This window comes from Hydra vulgaris, chromosome 09 (assembly GCF_038396675.1).
Source record: "Hydra vulgaris chromosome 09, alternate assembly HydraT2T_AEP".
Lineage (NCBI taxonomy): Eukaryota > Metazoa > Cnidaria > Hydrozoa > Anthoathecata > Hydridae > Hydra > Hydra vulgaris.
Window position 1 is genome coordinate 46,486,305 of NC_088928.1, and position 18,025 is coordinate 46,504,329.

Genomic DNA, 18,025 nt, shown 5'->3' on the forward strand with positions numbered 1-18,025 from the left:
TTTAACTCTGGAATAACATGCCGCACATAATCTTAAAACATGGGTGAAGATTTGTTTGTTAGATGGTATTACCAATTGAGATGATGAGTGAATACCTGAAAAAACCCAATAAAAACTTTGAAAAGTTTTGCGAGTTTGATTCAAGGAAGTGTTTAGGTTCAAAGACAAATGACCTTTTACGACGCTTTATGTGCTTATCGGATGATCAGTGCGTTATCAAAGCATTCTGCAAACAAAATGAGGGAGGGGGGGGGGGGGAATTGTTAAAAAAATCCGGTTCCTAAAAAAAAAAGTTCCTAAAACTAAAATTCAACCGTCTGAGTTGTGTCAAATACACGACTATATTAGTCAAAAAACCGACTATAACTTAAAAACTACATTCTTTTGGGAACCCTTAAAGTAAGGTAACGTTTTAAGGTTGATTTTGCGCTAAAAAGATAACTTAACTGAACAAAGGATTTGTAAACAAAATAATCTTAATTCTGACCCACAAGTTAAGGTAATTTGTACACTATTAATCTTAACTCTGACCCACAAGGAAATCCTTGAAAAAAATTGTTTATAACTAGATTAGAGTTCTGCAACATGCTATTGTCTCAACTCAAAAAACTTTCAAATAATATTTTGGCTTCAAATATATTTACATTCCTTTTTTATACAGGAGTATTAAAAAAACATAAAAGCAAGGCCGATGATGTTTACGCGACATATTTTGCTGTAATATCAAAAAAAGATTTGTTTAGTATCTAGTGAATATTAACTAGTAAACATTTATGTTATCATGCGTTATCGTTATGAGACATTTGTCGCGCTTCATAACAGGAAAACTTCTTTTTTATTTGTTTATGAGTTTTTAGTCTTCATAAAATTGAAGAATCTTTTCACCTTTGGTAGATTTAACTCCACTAAAAGTACCATAAATAAAATTCCTTCTCTTTTTTGATAAAAACATGTAGAAACAGTACAAAGCGTAACCTTGTAACAAGCTAACCACATCTGCATTTGTGCAAGGATAATTCAACTCTCTAATTTATTTACCAAGGATAGCATGTTCCAGGGCAACTTCTAAGATAACTATCAACCGTACCTGATTTGGCGTTCATTATTGCAGTGTATATGGTAGCCTAAAAACAATAAAAATATTTTATAAATTACAAACAGCGAACACAAAATTTATTACGCGCATATTATTTTATTAATCAATGTTTAAATTTTCAAGCTTTTTTTTGTTAAGAATTGTTAAGGAAAGTATAAATAAAACCAAAGAAAAAATATGTAAAAAGATTAGTAAAAACAAATTAACAAAGGTAAGCTTTGTTGACTCATACAAAATATACATCTTAAATATAAAAATAATAATAACACAGGTCAACAAAAACAAAATTTTTTTCTGGTGCCAAGAAAACAATGTTTTTTTTTTTTATGTAGCATTTCTTATTTTGATTTCAAATGTGCAACTCATTTTTTACCATCACATCAAGTTGTAAATATATTTGGGTTCAAAACCTTAGTATTTGGGGTAAAGTCCCTAATATTGTCGAAAAAAAGTTTTTCAAAAGTATGTCAACCTGGGTGTCAAAAGAAGCGTATTTTCATAAAGATTTTAAAAATGTTATTCGTTTGTAATAAAAATAAGTACTTTTTGTATTATTGCTAAAAAACATTTTTTTGAAATTTTATTAAGAGTCTTTAGCATTTTTTCAAATAATTTTTTAGCCAAAAAATTTTAATGAAAATTTTTTATGTTTTCTAAAATCTCTATGAAAATATGATTTTTTATAGACCCAGGTTGACATTCTTTTGAACAACTTTTTTTTTGACAATATTAGGGACTTTACACCAAATACGAAAGATCTGAACCCAAATATCTTTACAACTTGACATGATGGTAAAAAATGAGTTGCATATTTGAAATCAAAATGAGAAATGCAATACAAAAAACAAATTGTTTGCTCGGCACCAGAAAAAAAATTTTTTTTGTTGACCTGTGTAATCATTTATTTATTTTAGGTATTTTCAAAATTAAATGAAAAAAATATACATGAACCTTATTTTCAATTGGTATTGTTGATAACACGTCATACAAAATTGAGTGTTGACTCTAAATTAGGAAAAAAAAAATTATACTGTAAGTCATACTATTATCTAAAAAAATAGTACATAAATATCTTATTATGTAGATTAAGTTCAGTATTAAATGTTAGTGATGTCATACTAAAATAGCAATTTGCAGGAACTTCATTGTACATACATTGCTTAAGGGTTTTGATTAAAAAAGCCTTTTTAATCAAAATCCTTAGTCGATGTAATATAAACATAAAATGGAGGCAAAAATAAGATTAAAGAGAAGTAAAAACCAATTCTTTACAAATATAAATTAATTATTTACAATATCTGTTCCATTGTTGCTTTTTAAATTGTCTGCAATTTCATTCAAGCATAATATTGTCTAAAAATAACCATAATTAATGAAATAATAAATAACAAAAATAAATTAAAAAAATCAAAATAAATACTTGGAAAAATTAGTTAGATATATGAATAATTGCAAACAAAAAGACTACCACCATTAACCATTATTGAGTTGAACTATTAAGTCTAATAATTATTAAGTCTAACAAGGAAAAAGAAAATATTTCTTGAGTTCAATAAAATTTATTTAGCTTGAAGAATAACAAATTTAGCTCGCTAAAAAATATTAAATTTGGCAATGATTACTAATGATTAGTCTGATATAAAGCTTATTCTCACCGGAGTTCTTCTATCATCATAAAATGGAGCTCTTTCCCAATGATCATAGTTTGTTTGCACTAAATACCAATTAGTTGAGGATAGCCTTTATAAATAAAATACACATATTTTAGGTAATATTTATAAATACTTGTTTAATTTTAAATATATTCTGAATGTATTGCAGACTTTGCTGGAAATGGCATTCACCAGTGCTTATGCCTACACCACTGTAAATCTGTTTACAAAGAGAAATAAAAGTCTTCACAAAATAGATAATTCAAATGCAAATAATCGAATTTATATAAAAACTAATATAAAATAGGATTTATTTTCTGTAAAAAAATACCTGATACAAATGTCTTTTAGTTGATTTAGTTTTCTTATTTTTATTTCTTTATTTTATAAAAGTAAAAAAATGTTACTTTGTTTTATTCGAAATAAATTTATTTTGCTAGTTCAGGGGCGTTTACAGGAAACTTTTTAGGTAAGTCTAATAAATACTACGCCCACTCTGCCTCCCCTCCTATTTTTTTAGGGAGGGGAGGAAAGGGGAGGAAACAGATTTTGACCGGATTGAGTGTATTTTATGAAAATGTTTTAATAATTCTTTAAGTGACTTATAACATTGCTAAAATGGTCACTAAAGCTCAAAATATGTTTTTTGCAAACTAAAAAAATTATTTTTTGAAAATACTCAGTTGTCGTAATGTAAAATATTTACAGGTTATAATTTTTTAAATACAAGACTTTGCTGTGTAAATTTTTTTATATAACTTTATAAATAACTTTTAATTATAAATAAACTTTATAAATACTTAGAGTCAAAAACTTATTGTAATAACTGCACAATGCTAAATAATGTTTTTACAAAGATGTCTGGTTATGAAAATAGCTGTTTAACAAAAAAACTAAGGCATTTTTTGAAGTTATACTTTTATTATATTCGAATTTTATTTAAAACACAACTCATAAGTATTTATAACAAACTTGTTAAAAACTTGTTTACTATCTAAAGACTCTTTGTGAAAAGCTAAACTAAACCATTCAGACTTTATCTACCATTTTGCTTTGCAACTTCTACTTACTATTCTCTTATAACCTTTGAGGGGCCTCAGTAAAGAAAAGGTTTGTTGCTCGTAATGTTTCAGTACTATTAGATTGGAGTTCATTTTTTAAACTCAGGTAGTTAAGTGAAACTCAACTCAACTTCCCATAGGTCAAACTCACGTAATAAAACCTTTGGTTTGGCAATAATAAATAAACCTAATAAAGTCTTTGGTTAAATAAAAGGGACTAAAACATATGATTTTTTCTTTTCAACTAGTATAACAAAACACTGAATTTCTGCAATTGTTTTTAGAAGAAACTGAAGATTAGAATAAAGAAATTAAAACACAGGTGCTTTATAACACTTTAAAATTGTATCAATCAAACATTGTGTTAAAATCAGTAATCAGATATTCTAGCAAAGAAACAGTGATAACCAAGTTAGAATAATTTGTCATAACCAAGTTGATATGTGATATTACAGTGATAATCAAGTTAAAATAATTTGAAATGCATTATTTAGGTTTGTTTAAAGCATATTTGGAGGTGTTGATTAATAATATTTTTAAGTATAGAGACAAAATCTTTTAATGCTTGAATAAGATTTAAACTATAAAAAAATACCATTATTACTTGCTTGTACAATCGTGTAATTAAAAAAGTTATATTAAAAACATGTCTTGTTATACACAGTGCAACAATAAAATCAAAATTTGTTATTAACTTCAGTAGAAGAAGCAGTAGCAGAGGTTGCCCCATTAAATGTTCTATTGATATTTTATGACATTCTTTGAGACAGAAAACCACCGGAATAAAAAACTTTTGTAAAGTATATATGCCACAATTTCACATTTCATAACATCCAAAGAAAAATCAGTAATAGCTTTTATTATAATACTAAATAAACAAGTCTTTCCTTTATGTGGTTCATCATAGTTCCTATTATGATTATCATGATTCTCATAAAGGATAAACAATATGGCTAACTAAAATTTATACTTAATAAGTCTAAAATCTTGATATAGACATTTTAATTTTTTTGCCACAAATTTTTGATTATCAAAGAAAACCAAGGAGCAAATACTTGTTTTTATCAATGCAATTATTAACAACTTCTACTTGTAATAATTGTCTGTCTTCCTTTCTTGAATCCAAAGAATATCATGATATCAAAAATTCAACACAATTAATATAAATTTGGTTGCCTAACTTTAAAGGAAATGATTTTTTTCTTTAACTCACTAACTTTTCCTTTAAATTGCTATAAAAACTTGTGAATTAAGCAACATTTTGAACTAACCAACAGTCATGTTATATGTTTAATAAAATTTAATAATTTAATAAAACACCAATTAAGCAGGGCGTATGTTTAAAGGGAAACCTGAATTTTATTTTCAATATTTGAAACCTTTTCTCTCCTTATTTATTATTTAAAACGCAAGTTATTAAAATGATACACAGTCTGGTGTAATAAAACTGGGGATGTCCATTGATATATACTTTTTGTTACTAACTAATTTTACCTCCTGGTGATAGTTAAACAATAAAACTTGATAAAAATTCTACTCAGGGTGTATGTAAAAAGAGAAGTTTAAAGTTTGTTCTAACTAAAATAATCATTTTGATTTCTTTTAAACTAATGAAAGAAAAAATTTAAAAAATGAAGTTCTATATAACAAAATAAAATAAGGTTAAATAACTTAATTTGACATTTAACTTAAATTGACATTAATAAATGCCAATTCAAGTTTCGAATTAAGTTATTTAACCCTATTTTTAGTAAATTATGAAACCGATATACTATAATGTTTTCCGGTTTTTTTCCAACCATTTCAGATAATTAACCATGCATAATTTGTTTAGTTTTAGCTGTAGTTTAATTTTAATAGTTATATATAGTAAAACTTTTTTCAACAACATAATCAAGTTGAAAAACTCTTATTTAATTTTTTTGGGTACGTTCAACAACATAGCAGACATCCCCTAGACACACCTCTGTAGTTGTTGAATGAATTTCAACAAAATTTATTCAGTGAACAACCTAAATATTGGTTAATAAACAAATTTTTCTATAAAACATTTTTTTTGTTAAAAGCATATAATCTTAAAGAAACATATAATATGTTTTCATGTAACTTTTATCATATCACAAAATTTTGTTAAGTTAACTTAAGTTAACTGAGCCAAAAACCTTCCCAGCAAACAACCCACCCCAAACCGCCATGTTTTAGACAAGAATTTTAATTTCTGTGCTTATTTATTCCCAGGAAAGTTTGTTATTATATTAAAAGTTATAGTAGGCAAGAATAAAAAAAAAATCAGTTAATGTTAAAAATCTTCAGATAAAAAAAGTACTTACTCAACAGGATTTAAACTCTCCGTATTTGATCTTGAAATTATGACACCTTCATTTAATTTTATTCCAGCAAGTATATAATAAACAGGTGCTAACAAAGGTTCTGTTGATAACATCTCCTTAGCATGTTGATAGCTGGAAACAAAATGTATGTCATCATTTTTTGCTATAAAAAATTTTCAAAAGTTTTAAAAAAGTGTAAAGACTTTTTTAAAACTTGAGAGCATTTAATATGAAACAAAAAAAATCAAAACAATTTGCCAACTTTCCTTGAAAGTATTCTTGTAGTATTCAAAATTTATTTAGATTTAGCATAGTGAATTTTAAAATATTTTACAAACCAATGTAACCATTCAAACTCATCACCTGTGTGTTCTCCTATTTCCTCTGAGATTTGTTTTGACATGATACAAAAAAAAATCTTTTTGTCCAAAACTGTTTTGAGACACAGTTGTCTCAAAACTGTTTTGAGACACAGGTGTCTTATGTAAACCCATGTAAACAATATAAAATAATTAGAACTTTTAACAACTAAAAAAAAAGTAAACCTTTGAGCTTTTTCCATCACAGTTCTTGCCCAGAGACTAGCGAATTTCTTTTTCTCAAATGATACAAGCCAAGTTATAACACCTTAAAATTTTTTTGTGATATCAGTAAATAATATTTTATTTACTAGTATAAAAAGCATATTATGTAAGTCATAACTTGTAGACACATTTAAAGTACAAGGGAACTTTTGTTTATTGATCTGTTTGTGTCATTGACACAATTTTTTATCATTATTAATTTCCATAAGGTTTTAGAGTCATTACAGTCGAGAAAGCTACTCTTTTTTTTATTATTAATAATTTTTTTTTTTTGCAACTCTTTCTTGCTCTAAACTTCAAAACATCACTCATGCCACTGTGCAAAAAATTAGTTGCCGACAGAAAGTAATTTTTTATTTAATTGTAAAACTATTATATTAATTAACATTATTTGATATAATATATTTATATATTTATTTATAGTTATTCATTGTTATAATTAATTTATAAGATTGCCAATCACAATAGTTATTCTTTAAAAAATGATATATTTAGATAGCAGTATTTAGATAGCAGTATTTAGGAGTGACTTCATCAACTTTAGTGGCCCCTTCTGGAGCTTTTGAAAAGAAAATTTAATTAAAAAAAAGGAAACTAACTTTCTTTGTTTTCTTTGTTAAAATATTGTTTAACTAATAAACTTTCCTTTTATATTTATTATTTCTTCCTCTTATAATTTGTCTTGTAATTTTATTTATTATTTTAGTTATTTCAATTGATAATACTATTAATACAAAAAAGGAAGAATTACACAAAAAAAAATTAGAAGATAAATTGATGCTCAAATTTATTTATCTCAATAACTGCATTGGCTAAGCATTTGATAAAGTTGCCAACACAGCAGAAAGTTATAATGGTGTGTGAGTGGTGTAATTAAAAAAGATTTTAATTGGATTTTTTAGTTGCAGTCTATATATTTTTGGAGTTAATTATGTAGAATTATACACAGAAGCAGTTTTTATCTTGGTCATAACATTAAACTGATTCTATATTAGGGTAGGTAAGGCTTTATAACGATGGTGAAGATGACTTACCAAAAGAAGAAAAAGTTTGATCAACTAGCATTTTAAATGAATTATGTATTTTCACATCAGCTTCAATAGATTATTTAGACATTCAATATTTTAAAATATTTGAAGGTTTTTATCATTTGACTGACAAAACAGTTGAATAGTTTTACAATACTGAAAAAAAACAGATTTAAAATATTAAGTTTGGATATCAGTAATACAAACAATATTTTCCAGAAAATAAAAAACAGGTTCTATTTTTATGTTCAAACTTCAAAATTTGCAGTCTTTCATTTTAAACATTTCATTATCTTATTATTTATATATATTTTTTGAAATATTCATACCATCAATATTTAATTACTTATAGATATATTTTTTATTACTTATATTATTAATGTTTAATAAGATCAAAGTTTCTGAAATTTGAATGTAAAAAATAAATAATAATAAAGCTCAAAATCCAAGTGTGCATGTGTGTAAAGTAAACAAATTTTTAAAATAAAAACATATGTAACATACTTTTAGGCCCTGCAAACAGTTCTTTAGAGCTTCTAGAATTCAAACTGAATGAAAACTTTCCCTAAAAATAAAAAAATAAATGAATATATATATATATATATATATATATATATATATATATATATATATATATATATATATACATATATATATATATATATATATATATATATATATATATATATATATATATATATATATATATATATATATATATATATATATATATATATATATATATACATATATACATATATACATATATATATATATATATATATTATATATATATATATATATATATATATATATATATATATATATATATATATATATATATTTTCTACAGATTTAGATACACATGATTTGTCACTGATTAAAAAAATTAGAGATGAGTGGGGGCCTCAGTACATACATAAACAAAGGGTTATAGTTTGTTCAGATAGCATCTATGTATGAAGATCCACATGGCAAAATAAAATAATAACAATAATTTTTATTTATTATTCCTTTTCTGAAAAATGTGTTTGGATTAAAATGCACAAAAATTAAAAGTGTACATAAAATTATAGGTAATAGCTATAATATTCTACTGCACAGAAAACTTTAATTTAGGTAAAAAATTTAATGACGGGTATTAATGTATTAACTAATCAGATTTAAAAACTTACAGGTGCAACTCCTGTGAATATACCAACTGTTCCAGCAAACTGCACAGATTTAAATAGAACTTTTCCATTTAGCTAAACAATAACTTTAAATTTAATTTAAAAATATTATAATATAAATTCTAGAAATGCCAAGTCACACATATTAGATAAGTCACGCAATTATTCTAATTCTGCATCTCACAACTTACTAAATCAATTTCACATTTCACAAAATTAATTTGCCATATTTAATCTATGTTCACTTAACAATGTTCCCATATCTAGAATTGCAGTTCATTCTCAATTGATTAGAGTTACTAATTTTTTATTAGTTTATATGTAAAATTAATAATAATAAAAGAAATCCTAGGCTTCAATGTAATCTTCAAAATAAACCCAGAATGAATTGTTTTCATGTTTTAAGTTGCACTCAGATCATACTTAAAGTTTAATCAACTAAAAACTTTATATTTATAGCCATTCTCCTAATAATATATTTCATCTTTTATATTTTAGTTAAGAATGTATTATCTTAGTTCTATACAAAACCTAGATTTTCAAAGATCAAAAACACTTTTGTAAAATGTGACTGAGCCAAAATGGTCAAGGTGGCAAGTTTTATTTCAATTCTTTGATTGAGGTTATATCATCTTACAGTGAGGAACTTAGCATCTCTCATAAATGATTAACATATATGTAACAAAGCATAAATAAATATATTTTATTATGAAAATATTGTTTATTATTGTTTATTATCTAAATTATTTTTTTATTTATTTACCACAAAATCAACGTTGATGGTTAATGGCTTTAATAATTCAGCAACTTTCCATGAATTTTTTTTCAAATCCCATCTAAATAAGAAAAAAAGATTTATACAAGAAAATTCTACATTTAATATAACATCTTTAATACTACACTAAATTATTTTTGAAATATTAATAGCAATTTTTATTTTTATCTCTTTCTCATTTGTTTTAAAAAATTGTTAAGATTTAAAAAAAAAACATTACCCCATAAAAACACCGAGATCTAGATTTCTTCCATGATAGATATTACCTACATAAAAACAATCATTTAATTAAAATCAAAAATTAAAAAAAATAATCGGGCTCATCTAAAATTAGACAGGTGATCAGCTAAATAAAATGTCTTGAGATTAAAATTTGGCCTTGTATATCAAGATTTGCATTTTGAGTTATTGAGTGAAAAAGGTTTGTAAGACTTATTGGAGAGAGAGAGAGAGAGAGAGAGAGAGAGAGAGAGAGAGAGAGAGAGAGAGAGAGAGAGAGAGAGAGAGAGAGAGAGAGAGAGAGAGAGAGAGAGAGAGAGAGAGAGAGAGAGATTGTTCTCTCCTTTATTGTATTTACCAATAAAATGAAGAGAGATATCTTTTCATTTTTTCCTATTTTTTATCTTTTTTTTGTTGGTCTTATTTTATGTATGTTTTGTGCAAATTTTCTTACTTAAATTGAACAAAAGTTTAACCCAATTTAATATTAATTTAAACTTAACTTTCAAATTTATAAATGACAACAATACTATTAGTTGTCATTTGATAAACTTATCTATTAAAAAGATATTTGTAAGTAATCAACTGTAGACAAAAGTAATATCAATTTGTTTGATTGTAGGCAGCAACAGCAACTGGATAAATGTTTTTAATTAATCAGATATCAATATATTATGTGTTTTATTATTTACAATCTGCTTGTTATTAAACTTTTTTTTTTTTTTTGACCTCAACATAAAGAAGAGACCTTAATCAGAACTAGTCCTACATTATAAACAAATACAACACAAACAATGACTGCGTTAGAACGATAGCATACAAAAAGTTTGATGGATTAATAAATTAAAAAAAAAAAATCAAATACTAAGAACTTTTATACTTATTACAGGGCTAAAATTTATATTTTATACAATCCTAATTATGTGATTTTGATATTTACCTATTACTTTATACTCAGCTTGATAAACTTTTAAAAGAAATATATTTACAGATATAACCCAGCGTGCACAAAACGTGTTTAAACGTATTAACAAAAATTAATACACATTTTAGACGTTTTAAACACGCCTTGCGCCCACCTAAAACAGACTCGGAAATCATTAGTTTTATTATAATAATAATAATAATATATTATTCTAAAATTATTATATAAATATAATAATTTCAGAATAAACTTTGGGCGCTTCGTCCTAAAGGCAAGCCTGGCGTATTTAGTCATTAGTTGGCAGTTGGGACGCGATCCTCAAGATCAATGGTCTCTTGCTTATGAAAAAGTTATTTTTGCTGCGTTTATAATAAATGCTCTATTACCTTGATCATCAGTTGTTATAATTGATGTGCAAAGCTTCTCTAATTCATAGAAAATGTTACAAGCCATTATGTCCCCTAAAAATAAAACCGTCATATTAAAACATTATTTAAGTTTTTAATAATTTTTTATACAACTTGTGTCTGATATTCTTTATATTACGCACCTATTGGCATTTGCAAAGTTTTGGCTATTCCTATGATTTCTTCGTCTAAAGGTTTTGGAAGCTTATGTACTGCCATTCCCTAAAATATTAAAACAGTATCAATGCAAAGATATAAATAATTGAAGCGGGTCTAGAAAAGGAGGGTAGAATAAAACGTCAAAATTGTAAAAACGTAATAGTGTCGCAAATAGTTAATTTCAGCAAGTACTTACTCGTTTTGCTTATCTTTATAGCATACGGTTTTTACAGAAAAAAACCCAGAAAAAACAAATAACAATGAAAGAAAAGATTGCTACCAAACCACAAACTCTTAGTCTTGTAGTGGCACTCCTTTGCAGCAGCAGGCTAAAAAATAGTTGGTGTATGTACTGAAGTCCCCGGCAGCAGGCTATTTCAGTATGACATTTTATCTAAACACACATTTATAGTTATTATTATTTTTTTTATTTTTGTTCTATTTTCAGCACTATTCATTAAACTTATTTGCGACACTATTCTTTTTTCATGTTTTCGACACTATTTATTAACCTCCTTTGCGACATTATTTTTTTATTTATTTTCGACACTATTCATAAAATTCATTTGCGGCATTATTCCTTATTCTGTAATTCGATAACCAATAATGCGACAATTTGCGACACTATTCCTTTTTTACATTTTAGACAATCAAATTTGCGACGATAAAACTTTGCGACAATCAAAAAATCAAAATATTGCGACATTAATTAATAAAGATTTTTTTTTTAAAGTAAAACATTTTTATCAAACTATAGATTAACGAAAATTTTGAACTAGATATTTATATAAACATAAATATCTCGAACGAAATATTCTTATAAATATAAATATCTTGTTCAAAATTATACATATAACTGTTTTATAAGACTTTTAAGTTTAAACTTTTTATTTTAAACTTTACTCCATTTTTTTTATTTTAGATGTTGGAAAATTGTCTCCCAAAAAAATTTAACCTAGTATTCTAGTTAAAATTTAAAGAACACACATATTTACTCACTTTTCTTCAAAACAAACACTTCACTCTAAACCGAAAACCTTCAAACCGTTTTACAATCGTTTTGTTGTTGTTGTTTGTTTTTTTCCAATTATATTTTACTTTATGCAATAAGTGACGTTGAAGAAGAAAAGTTATGTAGGACATAATAGCATATTAGGGGTCGTCCACAAATTATGTCATACAATTTTTGAAGGTTTTAAACCCCCAACCCCTTCCTCCCCCCTTCCTCGCCCCCTCTCCATCACAACATTGTAACTTTTTAGTAACAAGTTCCGTAGAGTCGTCACAAAACCCCTAAACCCTCCCCCCCCCCCCACCTCCGATAGCGTGACGTAATTTATGGATGACCCCTTACGTTTTTAATAACTAGTTTTACAAAATGAAATCATCAAATGAAAATAAAAAACTTACATTTAAGTTGACAAAAAAATAAAAAACTTAAGGTACTTACCAACCAAGTAGACACTGCGTACGAAAATAGTGAAGGCACAAATTCTTTTATATAATTTACGAAGTTTAAAATCTAAAAAAAAAAAGTCAAGAAAATTTAGTAAAGTAAATAAAATTTTTCTATCGAAAAAAAAAAAAAAGGAAGTATTTTCGTTACACATGTTCTCTAGTAAAATTTCACTGTTTGTGGAAAAATTTGTGGTATTCGATATTAAATTAAATTTATGTAAACTTTTTAAAATGTTTTATCCGCAGAAAGAAGCAAGGGTGGGGGAGTGGAGTTTGAACTTCACCAAGCTTTAACCTTTTTTAATTTTATTAAATTTGCTGTTTTAGATAACTTATGCTTTTAATTATAAAAACAGAGGAGTAAATAAAATGCATTGCAGCAAGTTTTTGAAAACTTTTGAAAATACTCTTTAAAGTTAAAATGTATTTAAAGAAATCTAAATCAATAGGTGGTTTGTTTATTTTGATATTATAGAGTTTTTTTAAATATTATACAATTCAGTTACATTATACTTTGTTGCTACTTTCTATTTCATCATTAATACACATAAATGCATAACACACATAATTAATACACATAAATGCAAAATAATACAGTTTTAAAGAATTTTAAATCAATTTTTATTATAACGCAATAATTTTCTGATGTGACAAGGATAAAATCGTATTTGTTACTGCAACGTTTAAAACTCTATTTAAGAAATTTTACTGTAAAAAACTAGGATTTAATCAGCGTAAAACCAGGCGTTAAAATGAATTCCTTAAAATAAAAAACGGATTTTAAAGACTACGATATAGATTTTTATTTTAGTTTTTGTTAATAAAGGAAGTATTAAAGAAAAGACCAAATGCAAACACACTCTGTATAGCGGTGCACAATTAAACTTCAATCAAAGCATTATCTTTCGTTTTGTTGACTAAAACTTACAACAAATCTTAAGTTTAAGTTCTGTCTCCAGTTAGATACTCTTTGTTTTTTAGTAAGTACACTCTAGGTTACAAAGTAACTATAACTTTGATTTATTATATGCGCGGGAACATAAATTATATGCTTGCTTGGAATGTAATTAATGATACCAGGAAACTCTTATTGTTAAAAATACAATAAACTAGTTTCATTTTTGAAATTCTTAAAAAAATTTGCTTTATAGTAATAGGTTTTTATATATTTAGAATATTTACCTGTTCTTTACGAGGGGCTACAATATGTTTCCAGCGCTCACTTGCAGGCTGGTCTAAATTTACGGCATATGTTGGAGGCTGAGAGCTAAAAATGAACACAATTCAAATAATATCATGAAATCATTTTATGTTTATATACTATTTATACGTCTTTATTATTACTATTACTATCTTATAATAGTTACAATATTTGTTTCCAAAAACATAAAAAAGCAATACTTTGAAGTTTCAATTGTTGTATGCGCACTCCATTGGCACTTTTCTATGACCTATAACATATACAAATAAACTTTAAAATAAATTTAAAAATTTATATTTATACTTATCTGTGTCTTTATTTATATTTATGATTTATATTTGTGTATTTTGAATAGTTGTATTTTTTTTGGATGATTTGAGGTTTATTTGAGGTCAATCTGTTTGCGACAATTCTTAATTTAATTTTGTTGCTGTTGTTGTTGTAATATACAATAGATGCCTTTTATAATCCATACCAAAAAAAAATTATTGTATTAGATCTAGAAAAATCTGTTACTAACTAACCTGGTATTAGTTGCAAACTTACCTGACAATCCATTGCATTAAAAACACTCGTCACTAGCAAAATGTAGAACGATTTCATTTTTTATTGCTTTATTTACTAAAAATAAGTTAAGAATTATTTTTTGAATAAATAGATTTATTTAATACATATTTTAAAGTGAAAAATGATTTGTGTCACAAAATGGTACATTTTTTCTAATCATGCCATTTGTGTTATGTTAAATACGATTTTAAGCGATTGTTTACAAAATAATTTTCAAGTATATATAAACAAAAGACTTAGAAATCAGCTAACGAATTAACAACTTTTTTGCACTATTTTTTTCTTTCACCGAAAGTTTAACAAACAACTTATAATTTTGGAAAGACTACTAAACAAAAATAGAAACAAACCGACATAAATTATGAGCCCATTTGGGTAATCAAACTTCGACATTTGGTTAATTTCTGATAAATACTTAAAAACTTAATAACATACACTTTTCTTTGCATTAACAATTTAAAAATTTGCTTTTTTTTTTTTGCATAAGTTTCTTGAAACACTATAATTCAGATCCCACTTGTTTCTTTTTTTAATTTTTAGATTTTCTAAATGTGGAGACTAATGAACATATATAATTACTTGAAGACACTAATAAAAATATAGTTAATCAAGCCGATTGAATCCTAAGTCACAAGTTAGGGAATATATATTTTTAATTTCAAGTTGTAAGAACGCATTTAAATAAAATGAAAGTATTGTAAAAATATATATATATATACATATATATATATATATATATATATATATATATATATATATATATATATATATATATATATATATATATATATATATATATATATATATATTGTCAAGTATTTGTTTTTTGGTTAAAATCTACATTATTTAGTATATTGGCTCGGTATATTGTTTTTTGTTTTAAATCTGCGATATTTAGTATATTGATTTAGTATATTGTTTTTTGTTTCAAACCTGCAATATTTAGTTGGCTCAGTATATTAGCAAATCTTTTGTTTTTGTTTAGTGCAAAAGCATTTTCAAAAAAAACAATACTTTAGCTAAAAATACATGACGAGATACTTGTAGGCGACTTGTCAAAGGGTAATCTACAAATAGTTTTAAAAACAAGTCAAGCCTTATCTAGAATAATCAAATATTGTATAAATAAGTATATTTTTGTTTGTGTACTAAAGCTGGGTGCCGCAATCGGTAAAAAATTTTTTTTTTTTTTTTTTTTTTTGAGACAACTTATACGATGCCTTCAAAACATCTTTTGTATAAACTTTTTTGTTAAAATTTTTCTAAAGTTTACCTTTTGGCTCATGTTATAAATTATATATTATAAAATATTTTATGTTATAAAGTTTTCATTCTGTTGTTTTAAACTTTCCTTATACTTGTACTATAAATTTAAAACTTTATTTTTTATTCAATACTAATTATCGTGAGTATTTTCCTTAAAAATTTTTACCACCAGAAAATCCTATTTAATTTTTTTTTTTAATTTGTCGTTCCATTCATTCATCTAGATTCATTCATCCAAGAACAGGGGTGGTTTTAGTAACAAAATGAGGGGGGAGGGGCGAATCCTTAAAAACTGCCGACAGCTTTCTAGATAATAAAAAAGAGACCATCAAAACTAAAAATCTGCGGACTGAAATGTGTCAAATGCCGACTATCCGACTATATTCCGGAAAAAACCAACTATAAGTTGAAAATCGCCTTCATTCGGGGTGTCATACACCCTCATTCAAGGAGTAAGATCAAAACAAATCTTTAATCTGAAATATAAAAGATTAATAAACAATTATAAATATAATTAATTATTAATCAAATTATTATAGTGCCTTATTATATAACAATATCATATTGCCTCATAAATCACGTTACAATGTTATAAATTGCAAATAGTTCTTATTAAATTGCAATATTAAATACAAATTTTATTTCTCAATGTTCCAAACTTAAAACGCATTTATTTTAAAAATATATTTTTATAGTTCATATTTATATATTCAATTCATCTTTTCTTTCGTGTTTTCCTTTGTATATCATATTTACCTAATTATCTTTCTATTATTCGATAAATCTTAGTACACATGACAGAAAAAAAATAATATATCGGAAGTAGCCATTGAAAGCAATCGTTTTCAGAACTAACCGAATCGATAAAATCTACGCTTCTAACAAGTAGCACATCTTAAGCTAACCTTACAATAAATTTGTATAACAAAGTTTTAATAATAAGTGAAATCGATAAAAAATGATAACTAAATAATCTGTACCTGTATTTTGGTGGACCTTTGTGCTTCTATAACTATTTAAATAAAATGGCTTTTTTAGGCTCCTTTTATATTTTTAAAAGAAGTCTCGTTTAATTACTTTGAAACGAAATGCCATTAATCCGCAGAGCAATTATTGATTCAGCAATACGTTGAATAAGAGAAAATATTGTCAAGCTCGTCAATTTACTTTTATTTTTATAATAAGTTTTGAATACAAAATAAAAAAAAGAACAGAAAAAAGTTCGTTTTTGTTGGATTTTAGGCTTTTTGCTCTTAACTTGACACATAAAGGACTTTTTAATTCTGCCGAAATTTTTCGCGCAATTAAATAAACTTTTTTCTTATACTACAATTTTTAAAATAAATTTTTTAATATATTTTTTTTTTATATATATAGTTTTAAATATAAAAAACAATTATTTAAACAGTGATTACAATAAAGAACAGTTTGCTACACAGCAGAATCAAACTGCTTTGTTTTTTAGACGACATTGCCAACATTTGTGGTTACATAACAATCATTACGAAACTAATTTCTTTTAAAAATTCCAACATAAAATTAGTAAACGGATATGATATATATAAAACGGAAATTATGAACAAATTTTATTTGCTTATTATTACGCACTAAAGGTTTTCGAAATTTACAGATTAAGCGTTATATCCTTCGGAAACAGAAGGAGAATACTATAGAATGTAAGAGGTGGATGCACCGTTTTTTTGTGCTTGAGAAAATTAAGACCATATAAAGTTTGAACCCTCTCCCGTTAAAATTGAGGGGTGGGGGGAGGAGGGGAGGGGCTGCAAATGTTTAGTGGCAATAATTTTTGAACGCTAAGAGATTACTTTATGAAGCTAAAAATTTATTGATCAATAATAGTTTTATTAAGAATAGTAAAAAAAAAGGAATTAGTTACCTCAAAACGCAATATCTATATAGTGCAAACTATATCACTATATACAACAAAAACATTGATTAAAAGCATTGTCAACTTCAAAACGCGATATCTATATCACGCAAACAGAAATCAACATTTTAAAATAATACATTTATCAACCTTGATATTTAACTATCAACTATTTAATTGGAGATATAAGTTAAAAGTAGAAAAATTGAGTTTCTAGTAAAGAGTTATTATTTCTAC

At 25.5% G+C, this 18,025-nt stretch overlaps 1 protein-coding gene across 3 annotated transcripts in view; it reads right to left on the minus strand.

Moving 5' to 3' along the window:
- Positions 1-604: 604 nt before the first annotated feature.
- LOC100207650 (acid ceramidase) overlaps positions 605-18,025 on the minus strand; it is a 41,254-nt gene continuing 23,833 nt past the window's right edge. For 2 of the 3 annotated variants that reach the window (XM_065805877.1, XM_065805878.1), the window contains exons 2-17: positions 14,614-14,688; positions 14,268-14,317; positions 14,049-14,133; positions 12,859-12,930; positions 11,393-11,471; positions 11,229-11,303; positions 9,919-9,964; positions 9,687-9,759; positions 8,927-8,998; positions 8,256-8,316; positions 6,685-6,766; positions 6,140-6,271; positions 2,752-2,836; positions 2,390-2,449; positions 2,048-2,101; positions 605-1,124 (exon numbers count right to left, since the gene is read on the minus strand). In XM_065805877.1, the coding sequence (XP_065661949.1) occupies positions 1,035-1,124; positions 2,048-2,101; positions 2,390-2,449; positions 2,752-2,836; positions 6,140-6,271; positions 6,685-6,766; positions 8,256-8,316; positions 8,927-8,998; positions 9,687-9,759; positions 9,919-9,964; positions 11,229-11,303; positions 11,393-11,471; positions 12,859-12,930; positions 14,049-14,133; positions 14,268-14,317; positions 14,614-14,670 (1,173 nt within the window). In that variant the 5' untranslated portion in view covers positions 14,671-14,688 and the 3' untranslated portion in view covers positions 605-1,034. Of the gene's footprint in view, positions 1,125-2,047; positions 2,102-2,389; positions 2,450-2,751; positions 2,837-6,139; positions 6,272-6,684; positions 6,767-8,255; positions 8,317-8,926; positions 8,999-9,686; positions 9,760-9,918; positions 9,965-11,228; positions 11,304-11,392; positions 11,472-12,858; positions 12,931-14,048; positions 14,134-14,267; positions 14,318-14,613; positions 14,689-16,880; positions 17,002-18,025 lie in introns of those variants that run through there. The other variant, XM_065805876.1, reaches the window with a different exon arrangement.